The sequence below is a fragment of the Populus nigra genome, chromosome 5, assembly GCF_951802175.1.
Source record: "Populus nigra chromosome 5, ddPopNigr1.1, whole genome shotgun sequence".
Taxonomy (NCBI): Eukaryota; Viridiplantae; Streptophyta; class Magnoliopsida; order Malpighiales; family Salicaceae; genus Populus; species Populus nigra.
The window spans coordinates 7,284,696-7,307,136 of NC_084856.1; the positions used below are offsets into that span (position 1 = coordinate 7,284,696).

A 22,441-nucleotide genomic window follows, 5' to 3' on the forward strand; every position below is an offset into this window, starting at 1 on the left:
AAAACAGAATAATTGGCATTTAAGTGAGGTTGCTGAATTAATTGGTATCTAGTTGGGATTACCAGAATAATCGGTGTCCAAGTAAGGTCGCATAATTGATTGGCATCCAGTTGAAATTATCGGAATTATTGGCTTCCAAATGAAAATGTTGGAATAATTGGCATCTAAGTAAGGTTCCTAGATTGAATAGTATTTAGTTGAGATTACTGAAACCATTAGCTTCTAAACATGAACTCTAAAAGAGAAGATTGAAAAGTTAGGTCCCATATTTTTTAGATTTAAAAACATATTTTCATATAAAAACACCTAATAAACACCCTAAAAATCTCAATAAACCAATTTTTCACCTTAAAAAAAAACCCTAAATCAATTAAAAAACACAAGATTAAATAAATAAAAATCTTTATTGACCCCAATTTACTTTTTTCAGCAATATAAAAATTCAAAAACACCTAAAAGACACTTTCTCAATAAGAGAACATATTTACACCAAATTTGGCTTTTTTTTCTTTTCCTGGAATTTGACCAACCGACTACTTTCTCTATTCTCCATTATTTTTCGATAACTTTCTCTTTCCCATCACAAAAACCATGGATTGAAATACAAAACAAATAAAATGTAAGACTTAAATATCAAAACCTCAATAAATATGGATCAAAATTGAACAATAAAAAAAGAAAAGACTTTTTTTTTTGTTTAAATGTCGAATTTAATCCTTGAAGTTTCAATTATATTTAAGAAATAAAATTGAAATCTATTTTGCAAAGCATTAACTTAATATCGAGAAGTTTTTTTTAATGTCGCGATAATCCTATAGCAAGCTAATCAAGAGAAATTATTAGGCTGAATTCTCAGTCAATGCAAAGTGGAAGAATAAAATTGAAAAAAAAAAGGTTCAACAATTGAAGTATAAATTGCTTTAAGAGCTGAGAAAAAAAAGTGAAAGCATTGTTTCAATTCACATTGCTTATGTGTGTGGCTATATAGTGTTCTCTACCTCTTTTAGATTATTTTCTAAAAATTGTTATTAAGGTTTTCTATTAAAAATAAATATGAAAAAAATGAATGTTGATGATGAAGAAAAAGAAAGTTAAATTAAGTGATATCATTTGACATTTATATGAATTTCATTAAAAAAATGTTCAAAATTCTCATTACTTTTTGTTAGGACATGTTAACCTTTTAATTGTGAAAATCAAAAGTGATATATTTGAAATGTTTATAACTATACATTCAATCGCCTAGGGAAAGGTGAAATGCATCTTGTTTTCATTTTAGTGTTATATTGTCATAATTCTCTCATTTATTTAAATTTTTTTTGCAAAGCAATTAGAGTACAGTTTACTTGCTACCTAATGCAAGGGTGGTCACATTTCTTCTTCACTCTACCTTACTTTTGTTGGAAGGTTAAATAGTTGAAACAAACTAAGTTTTGATAAATTATCTTCAAATTCCTTAACTTTTAGACTTACGACCATATTAATAATAAGTGAGTGCAATTCTTGGATTTCATGTCAATAGAACAATCTGGTTTTGACTCGCCAAAACATAGTCCTATGCTCTTCATTCTAATGTCTAATTAACGAGATATGTACTAAGCTTTTATGAATAAAGTATGCTTCTATATGTCGATTTATTCCTTGTTAGTATAACACAACTACACTAAAACTCTACAAATTGGTAATATTTTCTTTAAAATTCCATGTCTAGCGTAAATATACTTATTCTCAAATCAAGCAATGATATTTTTATAAAATCAAGCGTTGGATTTTTATCACATAACAATAAATATTTCTTTAGAAAAAAATAATTTCCAGCAACATTTTTATAAAATCAGCCTTTGATCCCAATATTTCACATTCTTTTTTCCCTTAGCTTATAGACCTTGAATTGGCTTTAGATTTATCACCCTACCATATTTTACCTTGGTATGAAATTATATTAGCCAATTATATGTCAGAAATAACTAAGCAAGAGCACACAATAATAGCATTAACAAAAGAAAAATATGAACATTAAAGATTTTAATATTGTACTTAATTGTCTTTCCATGAACTTTTACACTTACCTTCATTTTATGCATATAATGTTTGTATGAATCTTCATTCAAGGAAAGACCACCAATCACACAAGAAAAAACAAATATATATGCAAGCAAATGAAACACAAAGAGAGTAACAAACAAACATAAGCGTCCTTTACACATATAAAATTATGCATTGGATGCTGAAAAGACAACATGAAAAGATAATAAACAAAAATGAAAGAGCATAATAAAGGTGCACCAGTATGTTACTCAAAGGTTGACAACTGAAGTGAAATGCATGTAAAAACACAAAAATAAATAAATTTTTCATCAAACAGAAAAACAAACAAATGCTTAAAAGAATAGGAGTTAAGTTCTCAATTAACAAAGACTATATAATATTAATATCTACAAAAAAAATCATTAAATTTCAAGATGCATAGACCTTGTGATAAAGTTGGAGCTTTATCATAATATCATATCTTAAATTATTTGTTCTACAAATAAATAAAACCACATCAAAATTAGAACATCAGCCAAAAACACATAACAAATTCGGTGACTTATTACAGACCAACACAGACATGAACTGTGCAAGAAAAAGACAAAAAAAATGCACAATATCTATGATTCCAAAGAAAAAACACAAATCAAATAGAACGAAAACTAATTGCAATCCAAATTGACACACGACTCTAAACATTACAAAAGATAAAAATCTATGAAATTTGACTAACCAAAACAAAATTAGAATAATCAATCCTAATCCAAATTTAAATCATAAGAAGAAGGTAGGAAAGATACCGGGATGAGAGAGAAACCCATAATAGGTAGACAACAATAGGCAACACCAAATGCTTGTTACAAAGTTTTTTTGAAATTTCACTGTCATTTAAAAAAAAGCCATAATGATAAACATAATTTGTCCTACGTATAGGTCAAATTGAGGAAAGAAGAAAATTAAAATTGATTACAAGATATAGAGAAATACCAAAACTAACCTTTTTCCATTTGATTTGACATGCCCACCCCACTTCTATTATTTGCCTCGTCATCTCTTTCCATACCCGTCATAACCTATTAAACCTATAATTTCTTTCGATTATGAAATTAGAAAACAACCAAAATAAATAAAAGGAAAACCAAAACACAATCTAAACAAATTATACATGTTGTATGTATCATTGTTCTAATCATCAACCATGATAGAAAAAGCTAGAGATTCTAAATAGACAACTCTAATTATGTCTCCAACCATGGCAAAGGCTAAATAAAGATGCCTTTTTTTTCTTTGATTATCCATGTCGACAAAAATAAACACAAAACCCGTCAATATCAACTAATAAATTGAAAAAAAAAACACAAAGAAGATATATAGAAAGATAGGTTTTGTTGGTGTTAAGAGTGTTAAGAGGGAGGGAGAAAAGAAAGAAAAGTAAACACTTATCTGTTTTTGTTAGCAGGAGAGAAAGAGAGGAGAAAAAGAAAAAAAAATATGCATGGTAATCATTAAGTCATGTCTTTCGGGAGAGAAAAAATAAGAAAAAAGAATACATTGTGCAAATTCACATTGCATCGTGCTTATGTTTACTGTGAAAGACTAGGTAATTTTAGTTTTTTTAGATCATAACAATATCGCTAATAAATAATTACATTGACTATTCACAATATATATAAAAATTTATCGACTATTGATTTCTTTGATAAAAATTTTGAATTTTTTTTTTGCACGTGGAAACAAAAACTTTAAATAAGTGGCGAATAAAGGCCTAAAAAATTATTAGAATGGTTTATGGAAAAAAACAACACATAAGAAATTATAATGACTATTGATTTTTTTTTTGCTATGAATTTACTTTTTTTGTTTGCATGCAGAAATAAAAGATTTTAAATGAGTGAAGAGTAAATGAATAAGAAATTATTAACATGTTTTGGGGAGTAAAAACAACATGTTTTGGGGAGTAAAAACAACATATTTAACAAGTTTCAATGAATCTAAAATAACATTTCTTTAGAGAATAAATTTCCTTCCATTATAAAAAAAAACTAGAACAACATGCCTTTTTTGCACTGTGAGTTTTCACTATTTATTTATTATAGACACAAACACATTACATTATGGGTTCATTGTTTTTTTTTTAAAAACAAATTATTTCATTTTTAAAGTTTTTTTTCTCTTTTATTGCATCCTATTATGGCCAAATTAATAACCAATTTTCTGTAATTTGCAATTGAGAGTCAAAATTTTACGCGACATGACTAAATTATAAAAAACAAAGAAACTAGTAGCCAATGACAACTTTGCACATAACAAAATTCTTTGATCCAACAATCTCCTTTTCATTCATTTTTAGTTCATTTAGTTTTTGAAATTTAATTTTTAGTCAAATACATTATTTTGTTCATTTTTAATTTTCGAGGTTGAGAGAAGAGAGAGATAATCATCGGAAAATAACAAATAAAGAGAATGTTTAGTCGGCCATATTTTGATCACTAAAAAAACCAAACTTGGTTTTAGTGAGTTCCTCTTAGAGAAAAGAGTTCATTGCTAGTTAGTTTTTTTCATCAATAATACCATAAAAGAGATCTACGCTTAGATAGCTTTTAGGTTTATGAGGGTGTTTTAAATATTTTTTTATGGTAAAAATAGGCTAAAAATGAGCTATAAAGTTTTAAAAAAACATTTGGCCCAACTTCTTGGTCATCTTTGATGGCCAAAACATTTCTACAACACATGATTGGCTGCCTCTTATAATTTGTTTTGTATATTTCAAGATGACATGTTGTTTGACCATTTTGTTTTTAAAAAAACTAGAGAGTTAGGCTGGCAGGCCTAACTTTACAAAACCTCATACACGTAACATTATTTTTTTTAGCTAGAGGTTGGCCAATCCAATTTATGAATGTTAATTTTTAAAATTTTCTTATATAAAATCCAATAGGTTAAAATAATTAAAATAATATTTAGGACATTATTCCATTAAATGCTTTTGATTTTAAATTTATTTTCAAATAAGGTTCTAATAATTTCTTTAATATTAGAAAACGCTTTTTTTTTTATATAGTTCTTCGTATTTTTCTTAAAGCTTAATTAGAAATATTTGTATTAAATAGATAAGATTATATTTCATTAAAAATCATTCAATTTCCATATAATAAAGTAAACAATAAATAAATTAAGAGCTCTAGTGGTGTAAGATTAGATAATTTAATTTGCATTTATCATTCAACTTTCCTATTTAATTTTGGTTAGTATTTACAACTCTTTTTTATATTTATTGGTATATATAATTATTTATTTATTTATCAAATATATACATTTTATATTTTTTGATTCCCAATTAATTCTTTTTTCAATGTTAAAAAATATGTTGACAATAATTGCACATTTATTTTTTATAATAATAAAAATTTGATTGTTACCCAAAAAAAAAAAAACTAGTCAATTCTATTGATAAATGGTGTGATGTCGTGAATTATTTTTACGGTGAAAATGCTCTTCAGCATCCGAGATTTTAAAGTTAGAAAAAATCATCTCAATTGCTATAAGTTTTCTTTTCATCGGATAATTAGGGTCCTTTTTTTTTAATAAAACTTTTTATACATGTCGAGAGTTCTTTTAATAGAATAAGTAAATTGATTAGATGTGATTTTATATTTAATCTTTATAATGCTATGAAAAAATAGTCTAGATTAGAACAATTGTCGATATAAAATTATTCGATATATTTTATATATAATTATTGAAAAAATAGAATAATTTTTTTTATTTTTAATATCAACATATCAAAATTATTAAAAATATCTAAAAAAAACATAAATTTGATACCTTTTCAAATCAAATGTATTTTTAAAACACACTTAAACATAATTCTAAATGCAAAATAAACAATTGCTTAATCCTAGCCCTCATTGTTTAATAGAAAGTTGTTCTTTAAAAACCACTTTTCAAATTTTTTTATATTTGTTTATTATTAAAAAAGTTGATCAATTAAAAATACTTTCTAGTAAAAAAAATTAGCTTAGTTTTAAAAAAAAGTATTTTTTTTATTTTAAACGTCATAAACTTTCAGAAGTTGCAAAAAAATAAAAAAAGTATCTTGTTATTTATTATTTATATCAAGTTTGATTTTGAATTGTCTTGATTGCTATATATATATATATATATATATTGAATCTTTCTTTTTAATTTTATCCTCTAAAACTGGATTTATTTTAATTTTTATATGGTTTTTATTTTTTTAATTATTATTTGTTTTTATCTTATTTTTTTATCTATTAAGTTCGATCCTTAATCTTTCAATTGTTATTTATTTTATTTAAAATAATTTATAAAATTAAAACTTGTTTTGTAATTTCATTATCTTTTAATTTTTTATATGTCTATTTTGATTCATGTTTTATTTATTTATTTTATTTAAAATAATTTATGAAATTAATTTTTTCTTTAATTTTATCGTTATTCAGCCTTTTTATATATAAGATTTCATCCTTATTCTTTTAATATATATAAAAAAATATAAAAAATTAAAAATTTATATTTCGATTTATTTCATATGTATAAGTCAAAAACCAAAAAATATTTTTTAATTGATTAAAAAAAAAACTATTTTTCAGCTACTGAACAGATACCGTGGTTTATCAAACTTCATTCCAAAAGTTAAATGGAGGAATCCTTCTAAAAATAAAGAACGGATATGAAATTATTATAAAAAAGAAACCACAAAACTGTTATTGGTCACAGACGTTTGTCCACACTAACATATAACACGATGCCACGTGGATCATTCCAGCAGCCACACTGGTACAACTTTATCGCGTCACTCCATAGTATTGTAACCCACTATAAAAATATCTACACCCAGAACTGACAGTCCTCTCTCGCCTGCAAAAAAGCTAATCGCTCTTTCTCTCTCTTCTCTCTTCGACAGCGAAATCCAGAAAAAATAAAAAAAACAAAAACCACTTGGATATTAAAAAAACAAAAAAAAACAAAACGGATCTCCAACTTCACGAACCTGACTAACTGAAACCCTAAACCTAGCCGCTAAATTCTTTATCCTTCTGTATCTCTACATGTCTCTACGCACGTGAAGTATTAGCCTCACTAGAGGCCAAATTAGGGTTAGGGTGGTTTTGTGATGGAACGCGACGGTGGTAAAGAAGGTTGTTGTGTCTGGTGTCGGGTATGACCGAAGGCCGATGCCACCGGCGAAAGAAGATGATGGGTAGGGGTCCTGACGGAGGTTGCGGCACTGGCGAGAGGTCTTGCCGTCCAATTTCTAGGGTTCCGGCATCCAATTCCCTCATGAAGGAGTCTGAAATACCTCAACCAAAAGTAAAGAAATCGAATCCACTCGAGGTTGATTTCTTCTCCCAAGCTCACAAGGTCTTAAGTGTGCGCTCGCCATTTGATGCTGCAGGGAATGCGTCTGGTTCTGGTGTTTCGAGTTTTCCAAGTGCGTCTACTTTGCCAAGCAGGTTGGCTAGTTTGTTGAGGCAATCAAATGGGAGTACAAAGAGACATAAAAGGTCTCATTCTGGAGCGGATAAGAAGTCTTCTTCGCGGGCAAGTGACGGGTCTAAAAGAGGGAATATTTGGGTTGAGACTGAAGATTACTTTAGGGAATTGACATTGCCTGATATTGATGATTTGTTTGAGTTATCTTCTTTATTTAATTCTTTAGGTTATAGTAAGTGTTTTTACATTCCATATATTGGAAATGAGAAAATTGAGAGAATCGAGACCATTGTGACAAATGTGAAAACTGGGGAAAATGTGAATGGGAAGTTTGAAGAAAGCGAGACTAATGAACAAACTGACACAAGGGCCAATGTGGAGAATGCAAATGGTAACTTTGAAATGGATTGTATGGGTGGAAATGGAAATGGAAATGGACTCGTCTTGAAAGACGAAGTCAATCAAGAGGATGAGCAGTTAATGGAAATCGACGTTGTGACTCAAAGTGATGGAGCTGTGTGTTTTCCCCAGGAGAAAGCAAAGACGTGCTCTGTTTCTGATTTGTCTAGCAGTGTAGAGTGGCTTTTAGGTTGTAGAAATAGGGATATATTGACCTCTGAAAAGCCTTCCAAGAAGCGGAAACTTTTAGGCAGTGATGCAGGGTTGGAGAAGGTTTTGGTTGGTTGTCCTTGTGAAGGAAACTTGTCATTATGTGATTTTTGCTGCAAGAGCGAGATGGGTAATGATTCAAACCGGTTGATTGTTTGCTCTTCTTGCAAGGTTGCAGTTCATCTTAAGTGTTACGGTGTGCAAGGAGATGTAAACGAGTCGTGGTTGTGTTCCTGGTGCAGGCAGAAGAGTGATGGCAGTGATTTAGCGAAGCAGTCTTGTGTACTTTGTCCGAAGCAGGGTGGTGCTTTGAAACCTGTTGATGTAGACAATGGTAAGCCTGTTCTGGATTTTGTGCACTTGTTTTGTTCCCAGTGGACGCCTGAGGTCTATATAGAGGACTTAGCAAAGATGGAGCCAATTATGAATGTGAGTGGAATTAAGGAAACCCGAAGAAAATTAGTGTGTAATGTATGCAAGGTGAAGTGTGGTACCTGTGTTCGGTGCAGTCATGGTATGTTTTGTTGCTCCATTATTTTATGACATTATGCATTTATTATTGTCCTCTGGTACACTGGGTTGGTGTCTATCGCAACTTTTGCCTGTTTGGCAGCAGAACCAGTGTCTAATGCAGCTTACAAGTCATATTGTTATATTGTGCAAATGCCTTTTTGTTCTTTAATCTACATTGTATTTGTCTTTTATTGAATCAAAGAATGATGAGAAGTGTTATTTTTTTCTTGTCTTATAATTGGTTTATATTTCTCAACGATTATGTGTCTATGATCATTTGCATCTCATATTCTCCCGGTTTTTTCTTCCTGGACTAAATCATAGAATGGTGCACCATATTTCTTTCTTAAAGGGATGGATACAATCATAGTAATCAATAAGAGATAATGTCTCTCCAACATTGAATGAATTCCTTTTGAATTTTATAGCTCAAGTTATTATTGGAATGAAAATGAAATTTAACAACAGTCAAGACAGATAATTTATGCCCCTTGTTATAAAAATATATAATGATTATTGATATTGAATCAGTTTCCTTTTATTTGTGATAGCACTGTTGATCTCACTTATTTTTCTTGTACGCAAAAGACAATGTCCTTTTATTGTTATTTTGTCAAGTCAAGTTGATGATTTTCACGTTTGATAGGCTTGTTTAAATTGTGATTTGCTCCTGAACTGAATCATATGGTGTCATCAAAGTAAATTTCTCAATCTTTTGCTTCTTTCTCCTTGGACGTGCAATCAGGTTGTTGATTCATGACTTCATACACTGTTTAACTCACTTACCTTTAAAGCCTGGCTACTTTATCCAATATTTTGGTTTTCAAACTGGATTCATGGGACAATTTGGTGTATGATCATGCGGAATGGCACAAAAGGATCCATTTAGCCATCCCAAAATAATTTGGGATTGAGGCATGGTTGTTGTTGTTGCATATTCATGAGGCTGGGAGGAGATTGGAGAGGGATTGGGGTTGAAACAGTTTAATGCTTTGTAGAAGGATGCAAAAGATGCCATTTGCAGGACTGTAAGATTACCAGGAAAGTAACTCGTGCATTCTTTGATGGGAATGCTTGCTTTTCAGGAATGTTTTGTTTCTGGCAATGTGACTTTCAAAAAAAAAAAAAAAACATAAAATATCTCACACTTATGGAAATCTGACATTAATAGGCCCAACTTCAATATTGCTTGAAATCTTAGAATTTAGTCTCTTGTGAATCTTTCTTTCCTGTATGCAAATGCCTACTGATTGCAGTTACATTTTTGCTGAATGCTGGATCACATGTTAAATTTTGATCAATAAAATTAATTAATTAATAAAAATATTTCTGTTAGGTGAACATCCCACATTATTACCACAATTTACGTAATGATCGGCACAATCTGGAAGATCACATGAATCTTGTTTAATTGTAAGCGAAGTCAATTAATCTAATCATTTTTAATGACATTAGTTATTTTCATATGTGATGAAGTCTGTTGGTGTGCTCTAACACAGTTCTTTTTGACACTTTTGCAAAAACAAGGTCGAGGGCTTGGTCTAAAGTCTAATACTTTTAATAGACCTGTTTCTGCATTTTCTTAACAGAGAACACACTGATTGGGTGCATTGAGGACTTGCTATGTAAAATGTTTGGTGATGTATTTAGCACTGGTTCATGTTTGGTGATGTTTGTATCTCTAGCTGTGATTAGGTTTGGCTTATGAATTTACTTTCTTGCCCCGGTTATTTTAATGAATGTCTGTTAGGATCTTGCTCTCTGGTGGTCAATGTCTGTTAGGATCTTGCTCTCTGGTGGTCAAGTTTTTTTAGTATGTACCAAGTTATGGAAACTTCTGTTTCATGGGCCTTGCTAAGGTTTTTAGCTGGTGTTGCTGCTATTTTACACCCTGAGATTTGGACTCTGTGTAATGGCTTTTGTCAGGACAAAATGTGGGGCTTGTTCTTTGTTCCTGATTCTACTCTTGAGTCAATTCTCCATGGTCCTTTCACCTTTTTCCAATCGAGATGATGACTGCTAACATTGTTGTGCTAGTCTTGGATGCTGCTCCCTCTTCCTTTGGCAGTTTTTAGCCTGAGAGTTTACCTAAAAATTCTTGGCTATTATGGCTGTTGCATTGCTAAGATATGCTGGATGTCTCATTATATTATCTCCCTATACTTATTTTACCAGCCACCATTCCTATTTTATTCCTTGTGGTATTTTATCCTCAAATCTTTTTTAAAGCCTTTGGCATTAGTTGCCATTATTCTTAGTAAGGGTTGGTGTGGATTTGGCTCTCTTGTAAACCACTAAGGGCCCTGCTGCTTGCTGTTCTTCTGTTCCTAGTTAGTTTCCAGCGGCCCTTTTAGTACTGCTCTTTATCTGTCCCCTCTATGTGTGAGTGCTCTTGTAAAAGTACGTATGTGTTTGTCAGAGTCCCATTATTCTTAATATCTAAGTGATTAGACCTCTGATTATGGTTACTTCACCACTAGAATTGAAAGCAGATCTTGCACAAGCACCTGGTTCATAATGGAGACCACAGATGGTTTACTGTGGCTGTTCACTTACCTGTAGTGTGTAATATTCTTAATTTAGTTGTTACATTCGCCAGTGTCTTGTCTTAGTCTTGGAAGGATGAGTTTGCTTTTTCCTTCAAGAACGATGATAAATCTGCATTATGGTGTGAAGTAGAAAACTGAGGGGAAACAAAGCTGTCATAATATGCTTTAACTGCACCCAATGGGGGCATTTTGATTGCTGAGGGTTGCTTGCTGTGGGATCTTTGAGATCACTCAAAGATATACTTGCTTGCTCTGGAATCTTTGAGATCACTTAACAATATAACGTTGAAGTCATTTCATGCAATTGTCACTTGTGCTCATTTTGCTTCTCTCTCTGATGAGCCAATGTTATGTCCTTAGTTTTCAGGTCTCTAACTTGCCCATTCTTGCACTGATAGCTGCAGCTTTTCTCGTTTCCAAAGCTATTTTTGAAATACATTAATCAATAAGTCGTATAATGTTACCTTTAGCACTGTTACCATCTGTCTCGTTTGGCTTTAGCACTGTTACCTTGTGTCTCATTTAGCTTTAGCACGTTTAGCTTTTCTGGTAATGCCTTTCTGTTCATGTGGTTTATTCAGGAACTTGTAGAACTGCTTTCCATCCTATATGTGCAAGGGAAGCAAGACATAGGATGGAGGTCTGGGGGAAATATGGTACTGATAATGTAAGCCTTTTTTCTCTCTTCATCACACTGAAGATATAATGTGCGAACTATTTTCGTACTAATGTTACTACAACAACTACGGTTACCATCACCATAACCACCAGTGCTACAAGAACTTTATTGACTTTATGCTATGACATCTTGTCAGACATCTTCTCTAAATTTCTTTACTGTATATGTCAACAGGTTGAATTACGAGCCTTTTGCTCAAAGCACACTGAACTCCCTAATGATAGGGATACCCATCAATTAGGAGAGGCTTTTGTGTCTGCCAGCCATGACTGCTCTGTTGCCAGCCATAATCCATCAATGTTGCAAATGGACAAACAGCGTAAGTTAAATATTGGCCAAAATGGAGACAAACTTGCAGTCCACACAGAAACTTCTGATACTAATTCTGGTAAACCTGGTGATGGTGAGTTATGGGAAATAGGATTGTTTGATTCCAGATCAAATGCTGAACCTTTGTCAGAATCTGGGGATGTGGACAAACTCATTGATATAGGGATATTTGAGAGAGGTGGCTATGAGGGTGCTAGCACCGACTCCCGAAATCTTTTGCTGATTTTGAAGAAGGTACTGAAAAAACTTAAGTTTTCATGCTTTTTGCATGGGTTTTGACTTTTGAGATATATAGGTATTACATACATGCATCCATGTAGTGTTTCTCTTTGGTTATTTTCCTCTTATTGTTTTATTTGACCTCTTTGGAAATTTTAATGGTGTAGTTAATTGACCAAGGAAAAGTCAATGCTGAAGAGTTGGCAATGGAAATCGGCACGTCACCTGATTTGATAAATTCAACATTGGCTGTAATGCACTGGACCATGAATTTCACTTTCTGTTCATTTTCTGAATCAAGTGTTCATCATTAATCATTGCTGACTTTTTGCATCTTGACCTTTTCTCTGCAGGAAGTTAATTTGGTCCCTGATTTTCAGTCCAAATTAGTCAAGTGGTTTCAGAATCATGTTTACGTGGCCAGTCAACGTAAATATTTGAAAGTTAAACTAAAATCCATGATTTTCCCAAAGGCTGAGATTGTAACAGCAGACCATTCTGATGGTATAACTATATCTGAGACTGATATTACAGATGCTGTTGCTGTTAAATCAGTTCCCCCTCGGAGAAGAACCAAAAGTAACATTAGAGTTTTGAGGGATAATGGAGTAATTTGCTCACACGAGGATTTTAGTGACAACAGTATGCTAATGGAAGATATGAAAGTTGTCAGTCAACTGAGAGGTGAAGAACCTGAAAAATCTAGTGAAGCATCCTTCCCTGATGTATCTGAAAAGGTAGTCCTATCGCACTGTAATTATTTGCTACAAAGATTCTTATAGGAGGAGGTTAATTGATTTGTTTTGTCTGTTTTGAGTCACCATCTGAAGATGTGACTTGCTTTGTGATTAGGAGCTAATTTATATTTGGAATTTCTTTTTGTGCTTGTTTTTAATTAACTACTTGAATTAGTAAGCCTTTTCCTTTTCTGCATATTTTCTAGTTCAATTTTCTGATGTCTTTCCTTTCTCTGGTCCCGTTGTTTTCCCTTAAACAGTTCATATCTGTAGTGCTATTTAGGTTCTCCTGTTTGCCTTAGTTTACCTTCGTGTCACACAACAAAAGTATCGGAAAAGATCTCTAATTTGGCAGTTGTGTATGCGAATGTGGTGAAGATGTTAAGGAGTGGTTTCCTTTGTGTTTTGATTCTCCTCCAGTTTTTCTCTTACTGTAACTCATTCTTAACGGTAGGCCATCCTTTCTCAAAGTATCCTGATTATATTCTTTTAAGTTAACTTGTTCTTGTTATAATACAAATAATACTTTGCATAACAAGGATGATATGACCACCACATGTTTTTTCCATTGCTTAAATGAAATTTCTCTGTGTTTACCACATTGATTTGGAAGGAAAAAGAAAACTCTGGTAGCATCTGTTTCTTGTAATTGTTTTTCCTAATCAATGGTATAGATATTAATTTTGATGTCTGTATTATGAATATTCTATTTTTAGGTATATGATTTATTATGTCTTTGGAAAGTTGGTTTCTGCCAACTCTTTTTTGCAAGTTATCTTCCTTCTTAAGAACCTCATCCTCCATCCTCCTGAAATCTTCTCATCTACCTATGCTATAAGGCTCTGAGAAGAACCTTGAAGAGTGTTTGTTTTTCATGTCATGCTTTTTATATTTCTTTTCAAGTGACTTGTTTTTTTGTTTATTCAAAATATTAGGTAATCCAGAACATTGTTATATAGAAAAAACTTTTTGTTGAAAAAGAAGGGGAAATTTAGAGAGATGGTGGATGAGAATTTCCCCAAAGCAGAAAGAGAATCTGAAACACAAAAATACCAAGATAAAATACTAAAGCTCCTCAGTCTCTCTGAAATATTGTTAGGAAACACCTCCAAAACATCTGTAGCATAGCGATTGAGAACAAAATTGACTTTCCATATGGCCCTTGCAGCAATCTTGTTTGGTGACTGCTACATTGTTGATTGCACCTGTGAACTCGATTTTTTCCTTCGTGTATGAGGCAGAATGCAGAAGCTATCACACATCAGCACTATCCTCCTTTCAATTTTTGTATGCTTAAACGTGTAGTGTTTATTTTTATATTTTTGATTACTTGTATTTGTTGAAGGTATGAATAATAGATTGTAGTTTTCATCTGCCTGTAGTTAGATTTTTTCTCCTATTAACAGTGTATGCTTGTGTACAATTGCAAAACTGATGCCAGAGGCACCTGCCATTTGTAGTTCATTTCTATAAAATATTAGCTTTTCTATGTCTTCCATTTATCATTTTATGGCGTGGTGTTAGGGACTGAAGTTATTTCTTTTCTACTGATAGTTTATGCTTATTTTTTCATTTCCTAGTTATTGATTGCTCAGCAATTTGTTTTGCTAGACTGCATACATTCTTTTGTCTATTTATTGTTTCTGCCCAAATTGTTCAACTTATCATTTGTGAGCCAAGGCAGCTGTGACCTGTGCATATGTTGTTCGGATTGCTTAAGCATCCATATATTCAGCTGTATTTGCAAAAATATAGATGATATTCACACTTTTGAACAGTGTAGAACTTATGAACACGCTGTCATCACACTTTTGATATGCAAATAGAAAAAGAGTAAGAATTGCTAAATTTAAATTGTGAATTATTTTAGCATCAAAATATGCACGCAAAAAAGTTTGTTTGTCAGAAGGAAAAAAAACATGTAGCAATTGAAGTGTTCAATGCTGTGTTGTGTCGAAAGAAGTTTGGGTAGTGAAATCCTCTCGAAGAACCATTATGTTGTTTTATGGACATTTCCTGGTTTCTCATCTGAGGTTTGTTGGACATAGAGTTGGTGCCTTGTCCATTCATTAGACATGTTAAATGTGCAACTTTCAGAAGGTTTTGTAATGATTGCAATAAGAGCAAGCAGTGAGTTTTATTTTATGCTGGACTGGGAGAGGGTGATTATGGTATCATTTGTCATTTTCCTTTTCTGAATCACTTATCTGCTTTAAGATATCATCTTGGAAGGAGTGGGAAGAAGCAGGGTGCGGTTATCTTATACAGTAGTGGGAGTTACTGCTATTTGTAAATTTGTACTGAGATCCAATGTGTCTGCCTTTATGTTCTATTCGTTCCTTCTGCTTTTAGGTTCTACTCACCATTTGGTGATTTGGAGTGCTTATATAGATGAATCCTTTCTGCTTACCTTTCTCTTTTAACAATATTTCTACCATTTTTTTTAATTTACGCAGATCCCTGATGCGTTTCAAGACTCTTCAGTGGTGCATTTGCCTAAAAGTGAAGGTATGATTGTCAGAATCATCCTTTTGCATTTGGTTTTTCCAATCAATGCCCTATCTATTGGAGAAGGTTGCCCTATCCTGGTTAATTGGTTTTGCTTGGACTGCTTTTGTGTGTGAGTTTTTCTACTTTTCTTTACTTGAGAAGGCAGTTGATTTTTTTTTTAACTTCCTGGAAATTGGTTGGTTCGAAGAAGAGTTCAACTCTCTAAACCTGTTCTTTACTTTTCTTGACAATGACAAGGTATAGTCTTAACATTAGAGTAAAGCTACTGCTGATAAATTAGGAAAGCATCCTCTTTGGCTGTATGATGTTTTACCAAGCAGATGTTTTTCTTTGTTGGCCCCTTACTACCTTCATAGATTTGTTTCGTTGGAGTGAGAAAATAACAAGAATATTCCTGCTCTAGAAAGGGTGCTCTATGCCTTGGGGAAGCTTACTAGATACTTTCTAACTAATTTACAACCATTTCCTCCCAAACCTCCACCTTCCTCCATAAGAAGCTTAGAGATGAAGTAGAAAAAGAATAGAAGGATATAATTAAATTTGAATGCTGCACTGATCGGATGTGTTTGGACAGTCTAGGATATAATTAAATTTTACTATCAGATCGTGTTTCTTTTTTCACTCATAAAGTTGGTGAACATAAGAGCAATGGCACTTGTTTTAAAAATCCAGCCATCTTCCTCTTTCAAGGGAATGGATCAAGCATATAGATTAGGTGAAAATGTCATGGAATGTGATGGTGATTTTTTAACTAACACCATCTTAGTTATGGGCTCCCTTCATATGGAAATTTCTCTTGCAAGACCTCATCTTTCTGATTGAGTTTTGGGCGGGTACCAAATTGAGAAGGAAATCTTATGTATGCACATACTTTAAGGTTTGGCATTTTTTATAATCTTGTGAAAATCTGTGATATACACCTTTTCTTTTTGGTGGGAGGGGGATTGGAATTTTATGATCGTCTAGGATCAATCATGAGGTAATTGTTATGGGATTAAATATTTTGTGCTCTCTTGTTTTCACTTGCTAGGGAGTATGATAGTGGGGGGATTTTGAGGAGGCTTGCTGTCCTTCTGGAGGGATCGGAAACCCCTAGTGTTTCTTTTTATTCTAGAAGGATGACAAGTATGCATCTCATATTGAGGAAGTGAGGTTTTCATTCTCATCTATTCCTTTCTCTCTTCATGGATGACGATATGCATGTGAAGAATTTTTTTTTTAATTTCAGTTGTCAAGTATTGTTTGCTCCTTAGTTCATAAGTTACTTGATGTGATTTAGTGATATTAAAAGCCAGAGATTTCTGTTAATATGACCAAAAGCAAATGGAAGAAAGAAAAGAAAATAGAAGGCATAATTTTCATGTATTTTCCGATTTCCCCTTCTGTATGAAAGCGAACATGTTGGCATTTTTATGTTGCTCAGGCAGTTCAGATAATGTCTCAGGTGGGAGCCTTTCTGAAAAAATCAAGGCAGTTCATGCAGCTATTCCAGAGAAGAGCAATTCAATTAACACAGATGGGGGAGTTCCTCTTTATTCAGATGTTAATTTAGTCATCCCTAATTTCATGTAAAATTTTTGAAAGCTCTTTAATGCAGAATTTTGTGCCGCCTGATACTTTTTGGAAGCTCTAAAAAGTTTTTATTTTCAGTATTGGACACTGATTTAACAATATCTGATGAGTTCTTATGCAAAATTATATATTTCTTGCTGCAGAAAACCAGAAGAATATTCTAATTTTTATGTCCATTCATGTGTCCATGAGAAGCTGTCACATATACAAATTGGAATGCTTTTACAGAAAGGAATTTCTGAACTTGAAGGTAGAAGTTGCGCTAACATGAATTTTATGGTCAAGAATTGTACTTCTGTTTTATTGCTTATAATTCCAAGCACTTTTACCATTTTATTACGAGTAAACCTAACTGGACAGGTTCAAAAGACAGAGAAATCTCTCATTTGGAGGCCTCTTCCAATCCCAGTGTCTTCTGTAATCATCAGAATAAACACTCAAAATGCAATGACTTGATCTCTAATTCCAGTGAAGTAAATTTTGAGCAGTTGGCTAAGGCTAAGAAACTGGGAATTCTCAAACTGTCTCCGGTGGATGAAGTGGAAGGAGAAATTATTTATTTTCAGAAGAGGCTACTTGGCAATGCAGTTGCAAGGAAGCACTTCACTGGTCCTTTCCTTTTTCGCCTTTATCTTTCCTCCTTTTTTTTTTTATTTGTGATATGCTGGCTCTCTTTTTTACCTTCCTGTTCTTGCACTATTCTCATATTCCATCCCAAATTATTTAAGAATAAGGCAGCTTCATATTGATATGTACATCTACATGACCTTTTTTTATCTGATGAAATGTGCTTGCAGATAATTTAATATCTAAGGTTGCCAGGCATCTACCCCAGGAGATAGATGCAGCTAGGGGGAAAAGGTGGGATGAAGTGCTTGTTAGCCAATATCTTTGTGATGTTAGAGAAGCAAAGAAGCGGGGCAGGAAAGAAAGAAGGCACAAGGAAGCCCAGGCTGTTCTAGCTGCTGCAACTGCAGCAGCAGCAGCTTCTTCTCGGTCTTCATCATTTAGGAAAGATGCCTTTGATGAATCTGCCTGTCAGGAGGTAATTTTTTCATTCACTTTTGGATTTTTTTTCTTGCCTTCGAAAGAAAGCTTGCAATTATTCGATGAAGTAATCTGTCTTATCATTTTTACCTGGTTCCAGAAATATAACACTGCTAGTGTGAGGGCTGGCATTTCTTCTCTGTTGATGCCACGTCCAAAAGAAATGCTTTCAAGGGTGGCAATTCCAAGGATTTCATTAGAGAAGTACTCTGATTTTGTTCAGTCAGTTTCAGGTTTTTCTAAAGATCATCCTAGATCATGTGACATATGCAGACGATTTGAGACAATACTGAACCACATCCTAGTCTGCTCTGGCTGCAAGGTTTTCTAGAATGGACCATCTTCTCTGTTAAGGGTGCACAATCTGCTTACTTCTTGTTGACAAAAGCTTTTATGCCAACAGGTTGAGGTTCACTTGGATTGCTATCGTTGTGGGAAGGAATCTAATGGTCCATGGCATTGTGAATTATGTGAAGAATTATTGTCATCTAGATGCTCTGGAGCTCCTGTCAATTTCTGGGACAGGGCAAATAGTGCGGAATGTGGTTTATGTGGTGGTATTACTGGTGCTTTCAGGAAATCTACTGATGGTAGATGGGTTCATGCCTTTTGTGCAGAGGTTGATTTTTTGCTTTGACCCTTCAATGGCCAATTCATGATTTTTTTTTTTTATCTTCGTTGAAATGCTATTATGATTATTTTTCTATTTTTTTCTTATAGTGGGTCTTTGAACCAACATTCAGAAGGGGACAAGTAAATCCTGTTGAAGGAATGGTATGTGCATATTTTAGGTGGCCATATTGTCAAAATTTTCAAGTCCATTGAGTTTTTGAATGCATTTCTGAAGATTTCTTGGGATGGAATATAATATTTTTAATTTAACTTGTTTTTTTTCTGACTAGGCATGTTTATGACCATTCTTGTATTGTTCTTATCTGACATTTGCTACCATCTGCAATGTAATTCCAGGAAACGATTGCAAAGGAGATTAACATTTGTTGTGTCTGCCGTCATAGACATGGTGTCTGCATAAAAGTGAGTTCCAGCTTTGATTGTTTCAGAACTTATCCTTTTCTTTTCTATAGCATCAAGTCATATAATAAAATATTAATGGTTTTATGCAGTGTAGCGCTGGTCACTGTCAGACCACATTTCATCCAACTTGTGCTAGAAGTGCGGGTTTTTACATGAATGTTAAGACACTTAATGGCAAGATGCAGCACATGGCATATTGTGAAAAGCATAGCTTGGAGCAGAAGGCAAAGGTCTGAATTTGTTGTTTTTACCTAAAAAGTATTGACAGCTTGTCATTTTATAATTTTGCATTGCTTGATTTATGTAGACTGGAACTCAAAAACATGGAGAAGAGGAGATAAAGAGCATGAGGCAAGTCAGGGTAAGCATGCACTCTGATTAATCATTTAATCTTCATTCAGGTGGATGTTAATGCTTACTCAGGTCTATTTTTCTTGTTCCAAGATTGGTTCGACTATATATGCTAATGACTTTTGTATGTTTACAGTGGTCTATTTCCTTGGAACTGGTCTACTATTTTGAATTGTAAAATTGAATAGAAAAATGTCTTTCTGAGAACTTTTAATGCCATAGATGTTGTGTACATGTCTATCCTCTTGGCATGTACTGCATAAGATCATTGCGTTTCTTTTAAAGTAATTCTAAGTCGTATGACCAGTCAACTTATTTCTTATAACATTTTACATTGGTCATGACATTATTTCTTTTAAAGTGATTTTTTATTTTTGTGTGTGATTGAGGTCTTATTTTCTATGAAAGCCTGGGTGGCTTAATTATTTTTCTTGGCATTATAACTTTCTTGCAACTGGTTCATGATGTTGATTTAAATCTATGGCTTTGCTTCTTTCCAATCTGATGAAACATTAAGCAATTTTTCCTAATGTCATGTGCATTGATTGTGAAGGATTCATCTTGTGTTTATAGGAAGTTCATAGCCAATACTTTGTTTCTGTTTGCATTTGTACTAGAAAGATTTAATCATATTCTTGGGGGTAGAATTACGGTGACCTAATTAACTTTGTTTTTAAATTTATTTCTATAGGGTCAACTGGAGAGATTGCGTCTTCTTTGTGAAAGAATTGTTAGACGTGAAAAAATAAAGGTAACTTTCTCAGTAACAGCAAAGTGGTTGCAAGTGATTTTTATTTTTACCCAGTATTATGTAGGCAAGTCAGCTAAGAAAATACCATGTTGAAAGTGTTCTTTAAAGTCTGTGTTTGCTTCTTTATTTTTTTAACTTCTCTCGAACTTCCTCCTGCATCCTTGTTGAGACTTCAGGGTGAGTTTTTTCCCATTCTTACTTGATATTTACACTTTGAACTGAGTAAAATATGCTAAATTGTATTTTTATTGTTTGGAGTAACACTCACCCCAGTACATTCATTTGCTAGAAGTTCATTTTGTTTTTTATCTTACTGCTTCAGTTTTAAGTGAATCATTCTCTGAAGAATATATACTTTTATAGCAGTGCCTTTTACATATAATTGTTTTGCAGCGGGAGTTGGTTCTATGCTCACACAGCATGCTTGCTTGCAAACGAGACCAAGTTGCTCCATCGGTGCTTGTTAGCAGTCCCTTTTTCCCTACAGATGTTAGTTCAGAATCAGCTACAACATCCCTCAAAGGGAATACAGATGGGTACAAGTCATGTGGTGATGCTGTCCAAAGGTCAGATGATGTCACAGTAGACAGCACCATTTCTGTCAAGCACAGAATTAAGGTGACTTTGACCATGGACACTGACCAAAAGACAGATGACAGCTCCACATCTCAAAACCAATTTACTCCAAAACCTTCAGAGAGGATGCCTTTTGCTGGGAAGCAAATACCTCAAAGACCTTCTGCATCTTATAATATTTTGGAAGAGGGAGAATGGAGCTCAAAATCAAAGGTGCGTGTTCCTTCTGCATCATTGACTGTTTTGTTCCACTAGGTTTTCTCTGTTAGGGATAAATTCAGACCAATACTCACTACCAAATCAAATAACAGCATTATGAGACTTTTGAGAAAGAGTTGGTAATGACTTCAGATGAAGCATCGATGAAGAACCAGAAATTACCTAAAGGATATTTCTATATTCCTGTTGATTGCCTTCCAAAGGAGAAGCAGATCAATCAGGATGCTTGTTCTGGTGAACCCTTGGAACATGATAGGTAGAAGAGGGCCAATTCTGGATTTTAGACTTGCCCACTGGAAATCAACAGCTGTCTATTGTGGAGAACTGCTTTCTGCCTGGAGCTACCAAATTTACCTGATTTATGAAGGGAGAATGGCAGAAAGATGCTAAGATGGGTTTCTGGACTGTGTAGCAGCTTGGCTGGATGTAATGTTCTGGGAGGGGTTGGCATCGTATTCATCATGAGAATAACTGTACAGTAGGTGAGGGTCTATTCCATTGCACCATGTATTCCAAGCGGCTCATATTTCATCAAGTAGATGCTTGTCCCTCTTGGCTGGGAAGCAACGCTTCTTGTATCCTGATCCAAGGAATTAGAAGGTGTTGCCTGCTGGGCTTTCGCTGTAACGTCGATGTAAATATTCTCAGCATTATTTCTCAAAAGAAATTTCGCTCATCTAGTTTGATGGAGCGTCGAAGTTATCTTTCCCATTGTGACCTACTCATTATCTGCTGGTTTGTGCCAGGTCCTGTTAATCCAACAGTGTATTATTTGGTGGTAAAGGAAATTCCCCTTTTCATCTACTGTTTATTGGAATGTTATTATTAATTATTAGGATGGGAGATTACTATTCCCTGCTCACAGAATATTGTTAATTGAAATAGACTTAAAAAAATAATTAAATTTAGCTTTAAAAAAAAAAACATTATCATTTAATATTTTTTTGATAGAGTGAGGATTGAGTTTTATAATTTTTTTTCAATGAGGCTATTCTAGTCACATGATTCAGGTTGTGGATTTTGTAGGTTAATCTGATTAATTTGAATTTTTTTTTATATTTGATTTTTTTTAATTTTATCTTTCAATATTTGAGTTGATTAAAAATTAAGCTTTACAATTTGTTTTGTTTTTTTTTCTATAGGATTATTTTCGTTTCATAATTAAAGTTAATGTTTTTTCGGGTTAACTTGAGTGTTTTGTTTTGTTGTTATTTTTAAATTTTTTTTTTAAATTTCATTCTTAAACATTAGATTA

At 33.1% G+C, this 22,441-nt stretch overlaps 1 protein-coding gene across 4 annotated transcripts; it reads left to right on the forward strand.

The window, feature by feature from the left end:
• The first annotated feature begins 6,891 nt into the window (after window positions 1–6,891).
• Window positions 6,892–21,992, forward strand: LOC133694658 (uncharacterized). Of its 4 annotated transcripts, XM_062116283.1 has the most exons (20): window positions 6,892–8,611; window positions 11,741–11,826; window positions 12,013–12,157; window positions 12,260–12,402; window positions 12,555–12,638; window positions 12,741–13,124; window positions 15,581–15,632; window positions 17,059–17,203; window positions 17,351–17,457; window positions 17,568–17,816; window positions 18,005–18,252; window positions 18,355–18,576; window positions 18,658–18,873; window positions 18,975–19,028; window positions 19,224–19,289; window positions 19,379–19,519; window positions 19,597–19,650; window positions 20,332–20,391; window positions 20,785–21,180; window positions 21,279–21,992. In XM_062116283.1, exons 1-20 carry the CDS (start codon window positions 7,216–7,218, stop codon window positions 21,444–21,446), a joined length of 4,416 nt encoding a protein of 1,471 aa, XP_061972267.1. In that variant the 5' UTR covers window positions 6,892–7,215; the 3' UTR covers window positions 21,447–21,992. The 4 variants fall into 4 exon arrangements, with proteins under 4 accessions (XP_061972267.1, XP_061972265.1, XP_061972268.1 ...); XM_062116281.1 differs by having other exon boundaries at window positions 12,013–12,402; XM_062116284.1 differs by having other exon boundaries at window positions 12,013–12,402; window positions 21,319–21,992.
• Window positions 21,993–22,441: the final 449 nt, after the last annotated feature.

Bases quoted from the DNA above. Each gene is read 5' to 3' on its own strand.
- LOC133694658 (XM_062116281.1), top strand. From the start codon at position 7,216: ATGACCGAAGGCCGATGCCACCGGCGAAAGAAGATGATGGGTAGGGGT. The intron at 12,403-12,554 runs GTACTGAAAAAA...TTAATGGTGTAG, and splicing joins TTTTGCTGATTTTGAAGAAG to TTAATTGACCAAGGAAAAGT. The intron at 15,633-17,058 runs GTATGATTGTCA...TATGTTGCTCAG, and splicing joins GCATTTGCCTAAAAGTGAAG to GCAGTTCAGATAATGTCTCA.